General features: G+C 41.5%; 1 protein-coding gene across 4 annotated transcripts in view; it reads left to right on the top strand.

The window, feature by feature from the left end:
- LOC143725524 (E3 ubiquitin-protein ligase TRIM39-like) overlaps positions 1-12,401 on the top strand; it is a 37,495-nt gene that overhangs the window by 7,538 nt on the left and 17,556 nt on the right. The window contains exons 1-6 of one of the 4 annotated variants that reach the window (XM_077218000.1): positions 2,779-2,920; positions 3,298-3,415; positions 4,718-5,274; positions 8,721-8,816; positions 8,938-9,171; positions 9,413-9,560. In XM_077218000.1, coding sequence (XP_077074115.1) covers positions 4,720-5,274; positions 8,721-8,816; positions 8,938-9,171; positions 9,413-9,560 — 1,033 coding nt within the window. In that variant the 5' untranslated portion in view covers positions 2,779-2,920; positions 3,298-3,415; positions 4,718-4,719. Of the gene's footprint in view, positions 1-2,749; positions 2,921-3,239; positions 3,416-4,717; positions 5,275-8,720; positions 8,817-8,937; positions 9,172-9,412; positions 9,561-12,401 lie in introns of those variants that run through there. The other 3 variants (XM_077217998.1, XM_077217999.1, XM_077218001.1) reach the window with 3 other exon arrangements.

Raw genomic sequence — 12,401 nt, forward strand, 5'->3', positions numbered from 1 at the left:
CTTCCCCCAGCGAGACTACGTCTGTACAAGCCCACCTTTTACTCCACTGGCGTGGACTGTTTTGGTCCCTATACCGTCAAAGTGGGTCGACGCATCGAGAAAAAATGGGGAATAATATTCAAATGCCTCACCACCAGAGCAGTATACATCGACATCCTCCATAGTCTGGAAGCTGACTCCTTCCTTATGGCTCTCAGACGGTTTACGGCTAGACGAGGGAAACCCCATGAGCTCTTGTCAGATCAAGGCAGAAACTTCAGAGGAGGTGAAAGAGAGCTAAAGGAAGCTTTTACAGCTCTTGCTCCAGATCTGCAGAGACAATTGGCTAAACAGCAAATTGAATTCCATTTCAACCCTCCTAGCTCACCACACTTCGGAGGTTGTTGGGAGAGAGAAATTCGCTCCTTGAAAAATGCATTGAGGGTGACTCTAGGAACTCAATCAGTGACCTTTGAGGTCCTTCAAACCGTGCTGGTGGAGATTGAAGGGATCTTGAACTCCAAACCACTGGGATATACATCATCTGATGTATCTGATTCCGACCCCATTACTCCAAATTGTCTCCTAATGGGGCGGCCAGACGCTTCACTTCCCCTGACAGTATATCCCCAATCTGAGCTGATCAGCCGACGGCGATGGCGTCAAAGTCAGATCCTTGCGGACCAATTCTGGAGACAGTACCTCAAATTCTACATCCCAGGTCTTCAGAACCGTCAAAAATGGCGAAAGGACATTCCAGACATCCAGGTTGGCACTACTGTGTTGATTATCGATCCGCAACTACCCAGAGCTCTCTGGCCTGTAGGAAAGGTGTCGGAAGTACTCCCTGGGGCCGACACCAGAGTGAGGACAGCCAAGGTTCAGGTGGGAGAGAAAACGTACACTCGGCCAGTTGCACGTCTTATTCAATTACCTGCTATTCCTGATTAAAGTAATGGTAACCGACAGTAGAATAAAAGCCTTTTGAATGTGTACATATTTTCTTACGTAAATCTGGGGGCGGCTGTAAAAAAGGCTATAGTTTGCTATCAATCTAACCTCTCTCCTTCTGTATTTTGAGGCACACGCACACACTGCACCTTGTCTGAGCCAATCAGCGTCCAGAATCTTGACCACGTGATCTCCCCCGGCCTCACAGAGACAGTATGACAGTGTAGCGGGACACGGAGACTGACGCTGAAGTTACAGCAGTATAAACTGTTTAAATATCGCATTTCGGACGAAGTGTTGTGCGTGAATGCAAAAGTAAGTTTGCAATCCTTAATTATACACTCGATGAGGACTGCATTTGCTTATTATGTTATTATGCCCGTGATGTAACGATACACCATAGATGAGTGTGTATCCCCCATCGTGTATTCATGCTTGTAACTTTAGCTCGTATGTTTGTATACTTCACATATTATTGTCTGCACTAGAGTTGCACTTGTCTGATTATTACATGTCAAATTATTGTTGAAGTGAAGTTCGCTGTATTTGTTCTATATTTAACGAGAGAATTGTGGTAAATAATTAGTACGCGCATGCGCTGTCATAACTCAGTCAGAGCGGCGCTATACAAGCTTCGCAGTCTTACAAGGTGTCAGATTACAGCTGTGCGCTGCATATAATATAGAAGTTTCAGCCTTCCTTACATTTGCTTTCAGTTTTTTTCCTAATAATGTGCACGTTTAATTATCAATGTAATTTTATTGTGCTACATTATTGCTTATATGTTTAATTGTGTAACTTTCATTATTATTATGTATATTGATGTTCATGTTACTGTTTATTTTATAGAAAACCACAACCATACAAGGCAGTCTGTTGAGTGGTGACAATAAATGGGTTATTCCCAGAAAGTAATTGCACCTTCGTTTTCGTCTCTAATCGGACAGTCTTTGGTGGGTCAACATCCCGAGCTGGCAAATTGTGTCTTATAAGTGCTACCATAAAGAAGCATTTTTTCATGCACACAATAGCATTTTTTTCTGGGTAGTAGGCCTAGCATTAATACGTTTTTGTTTTTCATTTTGGAGGGAAACGGGGTGCTCCCATAACGTAGAATACATTTACAGCAACGACCATTTGCAGCAAATTTCTGTAAATATGATGGAGAGACAGCATTAACGTTAACAGTGTGGTCAGTTGAAATTAAACTGGAGATACGGTTACTGAGTGGAATAATTTATAACATTAATGTTACTGTTAACGGGATTAATTATTTATGAATATAATTACACAGTAGCCTACATCATAGGCCTATGCATGTATTTGTGTGTGTTATGATGAATGGTTTGAAAGGATGTGGGGTAGTCTACATTAGACATACTAAAATGAATCCTATAACGTTAAAGGGTAAGTTCACCCAAAAAATGAAAATTCTGTCAGTATTTACTCACCCTCATGTTGTTCCAACCCCGTAAGACCTTGGTTCATCTTCGGAACACGAATTAAGATATTTTTGATGAAATCTGAGAGCTATTATTATTTAGATAACACTAAATAAGTGACTCTAAAAAATCTAACACCCAGCCATGAGTAATTTCTTTGCATCTCCTTTCGAATACAACATTCAAATTATTAGACAAAAAATTATATCCTATCCTAAAAGTGGATTTTGAGGGGTATAGCTCAATAGACCTCCATTCATTCTGCACTCGTCCTGTGAGCGCCCTCATATGGAATCAGAGTGGAACTGCAACCAGTTCAGAAGCCGGAAGTTTACTGCGAGTGGAAGTTCTCCCCTTATTAGACTGACTGCACCAAGATTGTCTCATCTGAGCTGTCTCATTGGTCTGTCACTGCGCGTCGATGCAAAAATATTTGAGATGACCAAATCAAAGTAGGCGGACTTAATATTAACGGAACCTGATGTGTGAATTCCAGTGTATGCTTCAGTTTACACTTCAGTAAATGGTCATAAAATTCGAGATAAGACGTAAGTAGCTAAACTAAACATTTCATATTTGACAGCTGTTTTAGGATGGAAATGTTAAACGACCGTCAAACATAATCAAGCAAACTAATAAACTTTTGTCTAATTTCGCCATTTTGAATTGAAAATAGGCCTGTTTAATTTACCTGATTCATGGAATGTAATAATTAGCAACTGTCAATGTGAGGAGACATGAAACATTTACGAAGCCGTTTTCATCATACTAAGCATAAGATTTATAACGAATGTGTATATTTGTGAATGAATAGGCTACCAAGCGCTCGTAGCCTTCAGTAAATTAACTTGTCTAATAAAATGATTAATAAAAAATAGGTTAAATTTATCAGTTGACCCTATATGTTTACTTTTTTCAATGACAGACGAAAATCAAAAAGACACTATCAGTCAAAGCTCAGTTTTAGGAGGGAAATAAATAAACAGGGCAAGACCAGGAGACTGAGATAAAAAGAAAGAGTGATTGAGATGAGGAGAGAGAAGGTATTGATAAATAATATAGGCTACTGCCCACTGACATGGTATTAAAGCTATTTTGTAAATACTTTTTTTGGCCTTTAAATGTCTTGAAATGCACATATGCACAAACTTTCTCGGGGGTGCATTTCTCCCAACACCCCTACATAGCTTGTGTGTGTGTGTTTGTGCATATAGCAGTATAGGCCAAATAAAGCACCTTTATCCTTTAAAACAAGCTTAGTTTGCTGACAAATTATAAGTTAGTGATCTTACAAATGTTGATTTAAACTTGAATGAGTGAATTCTTTAAAAATTTAAGTTTCACAACGTGAAATAAAAACGCTTTAAAAAAGTAGTAGGTCTGTCATGTGAACTTTTTGGGGGGAAGTTTTGGTTATTCATGCCAAATAATATACAAGCATATTTCAGATAATGAAACGGTTGAATGCACTCCACAGTGGTTGAACTGAAAAAGGTTTGTAGACAACACTGTAGTAAATATTTATGGTGCAACAAAATGTTTGCTTGTTTAGATACCAGCAGACAAGCTAATCCAGCTCAAATGAATTAGTGCGTAAAAAGTCACCAAAATTAAGTATTTGAACCTCATAATTAAATACAAAATGAGGGTGAAAACTGCAAAAAGGTCACAACACAAAATTGAGAAAAAAGCAAGCATTTTTAACAAAAAATTAAGCATAAGAAAAGCATCTTTATAGTAACGTGGATATGGGGACTTTAAAGGGATAGTTCACCCAAAAATGAAAATTAGCCCATGATTTACTCACCCTGTAGCCATCCTAGGTGTATATGGCATTCTTCTTTCAGACGAATACAATCAGAGTTAAATTAAAAAATGTCCTGGCTCTTCCAAGCTTGATAGTGGGAGCTAATGTCTGTATGTCTTTGGAAGTCCATCAAAGCACATCTATTCATGATTAAAGTGCTTGACGTGTCTCTGGGGGTTAATAAAGGCCTTCTGAAGCGAAGCGATTCGTTTGTGTGAGAAAAATATCCATATTTAAAACTTAATCGACTAAAATAACTAGCTTCCAGCTGACGGCCGGAACTCCCATTATTATCATGTTATCATTACCATTAACTCCCATTTATCAAGCTTGGAAGAGCCAGGACATTTTGTATTATAACTCCGATTGTATTCGTCTGAAAGAAGAATGTCATATACACCTAGGGTGGCTTCAGGGTGAGTAAATCATGGGCTAATTTTCATTTTAGAACACAAACTAAATTACATAACTTGTATTATGAAAGTTGCTCTCTTCAGAAATGCAAATTATATATTGTTGTCATTACTTATCTTTTCAGCCATGGCATCCTCCAGTGGTCCATCACTAAATGAGGAGCTCCAGTGCTCCATCTGTCTGGAAGTGTCCACTGATCCAGTCACCACTCCATGTGGACACAACTTCTGCAGAACCTGCTTGATCAAGTGCTGGACGAACACACAGACCTGCTTCTGTCCATTCTGTAAAAAAACATTCAGCAAAAGACCTGATCTCAAGATTAATACAACATTCAGAGAGGTTGTGCAACACTTTAAGGAGAAGCTCAATCTAGGAGAATCTGAGGTGTTCTGTGACTTCTGTGATGAAAGAAAGCAGAAAGCTGTGAAGACCTGCCTGATGTGTCAAAACTCTTACTGTGACTCTCATCTGGAGCCTCATCTCAGAGTCCCGCGTCTAAAGAAACACACACTGATCAACGCTGTGGAAAATCTGGAGGATTACATATGCCAGAAACACGAGAGACCTCTGGAGCTGTTCTGCAGAGATGACCAGACGTGTGTTTGTCTGTTCTGCACTGAAGGAGAACACAAGGGTCACATCACTGTTCTTATAGAGGAGGAGAGTCGAGAGAAGAAGGTAAAGAGCTACAAACAAAACACTTAAACCATTATAAGCTTTATAACCTTATAAAGACGACAACATTGGCTATTCCTGGTTATTTTTGAATAGTAAGAATGTAACTTATTTTTTTAATGTAGTGTTTTAAAATGAAATCAAAATCAATTAGGCTATTGCCTAATTTTTTTTGTCCATCCAGTGAAAGTCTAGGAATCAGTCATTTCTTCTAAAGAGATCACTTTATATGATAACATATTTAATTGAGGCTTTTATACGTATTAAAGCATTGCTCAATTACCATTGCAAATCTTACCTGTATCTTCTCACTCAGTATATTTCTGTTTTATATTGCGATAATTGTTCTTAATTGCACAAGATGGCTTGTTTTTGATATATTTTATAATGCAATAATTTCACAGATAATCTCCAAATTAATGTAGAAACAACATAAAGACATTATATTTGAAATAATTGTTTAATGGCATCTTTTTTTATAAATGAATGACCCACAGTTCATGACCAGGTGAGAGTAGGAACGAAGATTGACCGGTATATCGAGAGCTTCGCCTTGCAGCTCAGCTCCTTTACCACGACAGACCAGTACATCGACCGCGTTACTGCAGAAGCTGCACCGATCTGTCTGTCAATCTCCCGTTCCATCCTCACTCATGAACAAGACCCCAAGATACTTGAACTCCTCCACTTGAGGCAGGAACTCTCCATCAACCTGAAGCGGGCAAGCCACCCTTTTCCGACAGAACCATGGCCTCGAACTTGGAGGTGCTGATTCTCATCCCAGCCGCTTCACACTCGGCTGCAAATCATCCCAGTGCATGCTGAAGGTCCTGGTTTGATGGGGCCAACATGACAACATCATCCGCAAAAATCAGAGACAAAATTAATGTGGTCCCCAAACCCGAAACCTTCCGGCCCCTGGCTACGCCTAGAAATTCTGTTTATAAAAATCATGAACAGAACCGGTGACAAAGGGCAGCCCTGCTGGAGTCCAACATGCACCGGAAACAAGTCTGACTTACTGCCGGCAATGCGAACAAAGCTCCTGCTCCGGTCGTACAGGGACCGGACAGCCCTTAGCAAAGGGCCCCGGATCCCATACTACAAGTGCACCCTCCACAGGACTCCACGAGAGAAACAGGCGAATGCCTTCTCTAAATCCATAAAGCACATGTGGATTGGTTGGGCAAACTCCCATGAACCCTCCAGCACCCTGGAGAGGGTATAGAGCTGGTCCAGTGTTCCATGACCGGGACGAAAACCGCACTGTTCCTCATGAATCCGAGATTCTGCTATCAGCCGAATTCTACTCTTCAGTACCCTGGCATAGACTTTCCCAGGGAGGCTGAGAAGTGTGATCCCCATTTAGTTGGAACACACCCTCCGGTCCCCCTCCTTAAAAAGAGGGACCACCACCCCGGTCTGCCAGTCCAGAGGTACTGTCCCCGACCGCCGCGTGATGTTGCAGAGGTGTGTCTGCCAAGACAGCCCCACAACATCCAGAAACTTGAGGTACTCAGGGCAGATCTCATCCACCCCCAGTGCCTGTCCCCCGAGGAGCTGGTGACTTCAGCTTGGGTAATGGACGAGTTCACCTCTGAGACTTCGGCCTCTGCTTCCTCAATGGAAGACGTGTCAGTGAGATTGAGGAGATCCTCGAAGTATTCCATCCACCGTCCGACGATATCCCCAGTGGAGGTCAACTGCTTCCCACCTCCACTGTAAACAGTGTTGGGTAGGGCACTGCTTCCCCCTCCTGAGGCGCCGGATGGTTTGCCAGAATCTCTTCGAGGCCAACCTATAGTCCTTCTCCATGGCCTCACCGAACTCCCGATTTTTTGCCTCCACTACCACCGCTTGCAGTGGTGCATGTCGAGGCCACCGCTGCAGTCCGCTTGGCCTGCCGGTACCCGTCAGCTGCCTCAGGAGTCCCACAAGCCAGCCAGGCCTGATAGGACTCCTTCTTCAGCTTGACGGCATCCCTTACTTCCAGTGTCCACCACCGGGTTTGGGGATTGCCGCCTCGACAGGCACCGGAGACCTTACGGTCACAGCTCTGAGCGGCGGCATCGACAATGGAGATGGAGAACATGGTCCACTCGGACTCAATATCTCCAGACTCCCTCTGGGTCCGGTCGAAGCTCCGCCTGAGGTGGGAGTTGAAGATCTCTCTGACAGGGGGACTCAGCCAAACGGACCCAAGAGGGCCGGGTACTCTGGACTGCCTTTTGTCCCGTAGCACACACGAGAGAGACCTCTCCCCAGTGAGAGACCTCTCCCCAACCCAAACGCGCAGGGAAGCGACCATCTCATTCGCTGGGGTGAACTCCAACACATGGCGGCTGAGCTGGGGGGCTATAAGCAAACCCACACCAGCCTGCCACCTCTCACCATGGGCAACTCCAGAGTGGTAGAGAGTCCAGCCTCTCTCAAGGAGTGTGGTTCCAGAGCCCAAGCCGTGCGTGGAGGTGATCCCGACTATCTCTAGTCAGTACCTTTCAACCTCCCGCACAAGCTCAGGCTCCTTCCCTTCCAGCGAGGTGACGATCCACGTCCCTAAAGCCAGTTTACGTGTCCAGAAAGAGGATCGTCGGGGCCCCGGCCTTCGACTGCCACCCGATCCACTATGCACCGGCCCCTTAAGGTCCCTCCTGCAGGTGGTGAGCCTATGGGAGGGCGGCCCCACGTCACTTGTTCGGGCTGAGGATGCTGCGTTAATTGCGCTAAATATTTTTAACGTGTTAAACTGAAAAACAGTAGGCCTAATTGCGTGCATTACCCTTGAACGCACGGACATAACCAATGTGTTTATGTGAATACGTAGCAAGACGGACGTTGAGACAATATTCGTGTGATTTGACCGTAAGCGCAACAAACCATGAAAAAGAGGCTAGGGGATGAAGCACGGGAATGAAATCATGCTGATCCCCCGCAATTCAATGCCGAAAAATTACGATTTGCATTTTTATTATAAATTTGTGTCCGTTATTTGTTGTTATTAGAGACATCCGAGATTGATGGTTAATTATATATATATATATATTTTTTTTTTTTTGTTTGTTTTTTTGCAGTTTTATAAATGTTTGAAGGAGTTATTACACGGCACCCCTGCTCTCGCCCGGCGGTTGGGAAACGCTAGTTTATGTTCATTATTAGTGTAATGTTATGTGCTTTGAGACATGAGATAATTTAACGCTGTATCTTGTGACGCTGTGGAGACACTCTGAAGGCAGGGGGGGGTCTTATGCTTTTCAAAACTTTGCTTGCTTGCTAGCCTCTCTGAAATAGCCTATCCTATCTTTAAACTGCCAATTGTTTTTTTTTATTATAAATCTGCTAAAAGCTGATTTTGTCAACTTTTTAAGAATGTTATCCTCAAAAACATTTCCAGCCACTTTTAATAAGATTTTGTATAGAGGATAAAGTTATGTGTTTTTCACTGTATGCAGAATCATCTGGCTAAGAGACAAACTGACGTGCAGCAGATGATCCAGGACAGAATAAAGAAGATTCAAGAGATCCAGCACTCAGTAAAGCTGAGAAAGGTGAGTGGAAGTTAAAACATTGCAAAATTGATAATGCATTATATTTCAATCTGCTTAATAAAGGTTATCAATTAAATCAATTTAAACTTAATTGACGGACCTATTTGATCTCATTCATCAGAGAAACACAGAGGAAGAGATATCCTCCAGTGTTGAGCTCTTCTCTGATCTGATTCGCTCCATTGAGAAATCTCAGTCTGAGCAGCTGAAGATGATGGAGGAACAGCAGAAAGCAGCAGAGAAACAGGCTGAAGATCTCATTAAAGAGCTGCAGCAGGAAATCACTGAGCTGAAGAGGAGAAACACTGAGCTGGAGCAGCTCTCACACATTGAAGATCATCTCCATCTCATACAGGTCTGTGAACATCCTTCTCATCACTCATCATGTACTATATTACAGGACAAACTCTCTGTTCACAAACCTGATGAGCTGCTTGAACATTTTATTTGTACCAGTCTGTTAGAAATTGTACAAAAGACAATGAAATGGTAATAAAGTCAAATTTGAAATATTAGTTAACTGTGTTTGAAAAATAATGTGTAAAACATTAACTATATAAAAATTACATTTAACAGTCTTCTCCATCCTGCTGTAGATGTGCTCATCCCTGGACAGTCGTCCACACTCCAACAACTGGACTGAGATCAGGATTGACTCTGCTGTGAATGTGAACTCTCTGTATAGAGCCCTGACTCAACTGAAGAAAACTCAAGAGACACTACATGAAAAACTCAGTCAAACTGGTATGTGAATATCAAATACAGTAGATGTTTTTTGTCATTAAAGTGAGACACTACAGGTGAATAGGGTAAATTTTTTTACTAGCAGATATCACCATGAAACTTTCCCAGTTGATTACCTACATTAGGATGAGAAAAAAATGTATTACAAGTTTTTTTTTAACTTAATGTTTAAATATGCAAATTAGGCATTTTCTAATTAACCCTCTGGGGTCGGCAATCATGCCGGCGTGATTGTCTTTCTTTTTTTCTTATCAGTGCAAAAGAGACTCTGTCGACTCTGTCAAAAACTCTGTCGATTTTTGTCATACATGTAAGTGTTGTACATCATTAGATCCTGATAAGTGTCTATTTTTTTGTGGATATTCACAATAAAAACAAAGTGTTGTGCTTTTCGCCAAATAAAGAAAAATAAACATGATGCGAGTTCTGCCTTCTCTCTGTCAGTGAAGTCCATTCTGAAACGCGTCTGAAAATGAACTGTAACTCAGCGAATACTTGTCACACAGGCACAAGAGCTTTTTCTTTATGAAGCTTGAATTCTCTTCTTTTAAATGAAGTAATTTATGTAAAAACCAATATTCTCAGTTTATGTAATCTGTATGAAAAGAGAGAGATGTCAGTCTTTTTCTTTTCAGCTCATTATAGCTCATTAAGTGCTAATGTGACCACGCCCACGCACGCTATTCCAACGCAAATGATCTGAGGCAAGCCATGCAAACGCCCACATCAGCTGAGAAGAATCATGTAGGCTACTTTAAGTCGTTTTGCTACGCTGTGAGGAATAATACTATCGTAATGGAAAATTTACCTCAGAAGTGCTCATAGTTTCATTTCGAGGAGCAACGGATCAAGCTGATGTGAATCGTAAGTTTATTCTTAAGTGTTTTGTTCTAATCGCGATATAGAATAGTGTCTGTAAACCGCAAAAAGACTGTTTAAATATGAATTGCGTGTCTGTGTGTGAATTAATGAATGAACGGCACAGACGCCCGTGCGCTGTTGTTTACTACAACTGTACAGCGCCCGTTCATTCACTCTCGCACCTACATTAGTAAACATGTTCCAAACTATATTGCTATAGGTTCAAATATATATATTGCTATTGGTTCAAAGTTGGTACCACAAGAAAGAATGCAAGGACAATATATATTTCTTTTGTCTCATTTCTTTTGTCCTTGCATTCTTTGGTACCCAGTGACACACCTGTGTGATAGGCTCATTATGCAGCTCATTATGCAGGTCATTGTCTTCTCAGGTGTGAATCACGCCCCACGCATATTGCCTTTCCAAACAAAATTTTTTTTACAAAATTTAAATCAATCTATTGTTTTATGTGAATGATTAGGTAGGATGATTTTCAGATCATTTTGAAACAAAAACTCTAGGCGACAACATCCGTTAGTCAAAAGTATTGTGGACACATATTTAGTATGGGTTTTGTGACCTTATTTCAGAAACTTTAAGTTTTAGTATTTTCAATAACCATGCATAAACATTATTCTCTCAAAAATACAAACATGTATATACATGTTGCTCACATTTTATGGTAGCCCTGTTTGTGCTAAATAGAGTGTAATGACACTGTCAAGCGTTCGTTTGACTGTGCGTTTTCCCACACTTGAAAGAGATAGGTTCTCACTATTTGAAGATTTAAACTGGATTCCACTCAATGATTAGGCCTTGTGAATTATTTCCATCCATTTCTGTCAGGTCCATTTAAGTCAAGAACACACATGACAATAGAAATGATTAGGGAATTTGTATTGAATAAATTGCAATTCAGTTGATAATTACAATTTGGCGGTATGGCTCTGTTCAGGGAGTCCTCTGACCTTTCATGAGCACCATGAAATAGCAGAGAGTCAGAGGACAGCAGCAGCATTAGGGAACGCTCACAGTTTAGTACTGGGAGAGCGGAACTATTCCCCCCAAACAAACCATACCTGGCAACCTCTTGTGGATAAGACAAGAGGTGGAATTAGACAATTGAAATGCTTAGAAAACTTTATGAATAAATACGATTAGTGGGCAATATGTTTCAGTTCAGATGAGTCTCCTGACCATTCATGAGCGCCATGAATTTAGCAGAGAGTCAGGGGACCACAGCAGCATTAGGGGACGCGCACATGAATTAGACTAGAAGAGCTGAACTATTTCCCCCAAACAGACCATAAAGCAACCTCCTGTGATAAATATGAAGGATGAATTAAAGGTGCAATGTGTGAAAATTTTGAGTATCTATTAACAGAAATGCAATATGACATCCATAACTATGTGTTCAGTGGTGTATAAAGAACTTACTTAATAAACCGTAATGTTTTTATTACCTTAGAATGAGGCATTTATATCTACATAGGCGCGGGAATCCCCTTCTATGAAGGTCGACATATTGTGACGTCATGTTTCAACCGTAGCCGACAGCGAACTGTGGCATCGTGAGAGGTAGGGTATCACCAAAGTGTGGGTTGGTTCACAAATTGAGTCCAGGCAGAGATCAAGTCACTGGTTTCTTTTAATAAATCAACCCAAAACTCCAAAGCGTTCTTTTTCATAACCAAAAACTCTTCCAGCTTCACTTTATGCTCTCAAACAAAACAGCCAGTCTCTCTCTGTTCTCAGCTCATTAACAGCTTTTCTCCTTCACTCACAAGAGCTGTGTCCCCACCGCTGAGGAACCTGGTAACTGTAGTCCGGGACGAGGTGGCCATCTTGGTTTGTAGTCCCCATCCTGTAACCACCTAGATGGCACATACCTTGCGTCTATGACATACCCTCTCATGATGCCACACACCCCCCTTCTCTGCTCTGTGGCTCTTGGTTGCGGGGAGAAGGTGTAGAGGG

Source organism: Siphateles boraxobius, unplaced genomic scaffold (assembly GCF_051911475.1).
Source record: "Siphateles boraxobius isolate OS27281-9 unplaced genomic scaffold, OSU_SipBor_1 77, whole genome shotgun sequence".
NCBI lineage: Eukaryota > Metazoa > Chordata > Actinopteri > Cypriniformes > Leuciscidae > Siphateles > Siphateles boraxobius.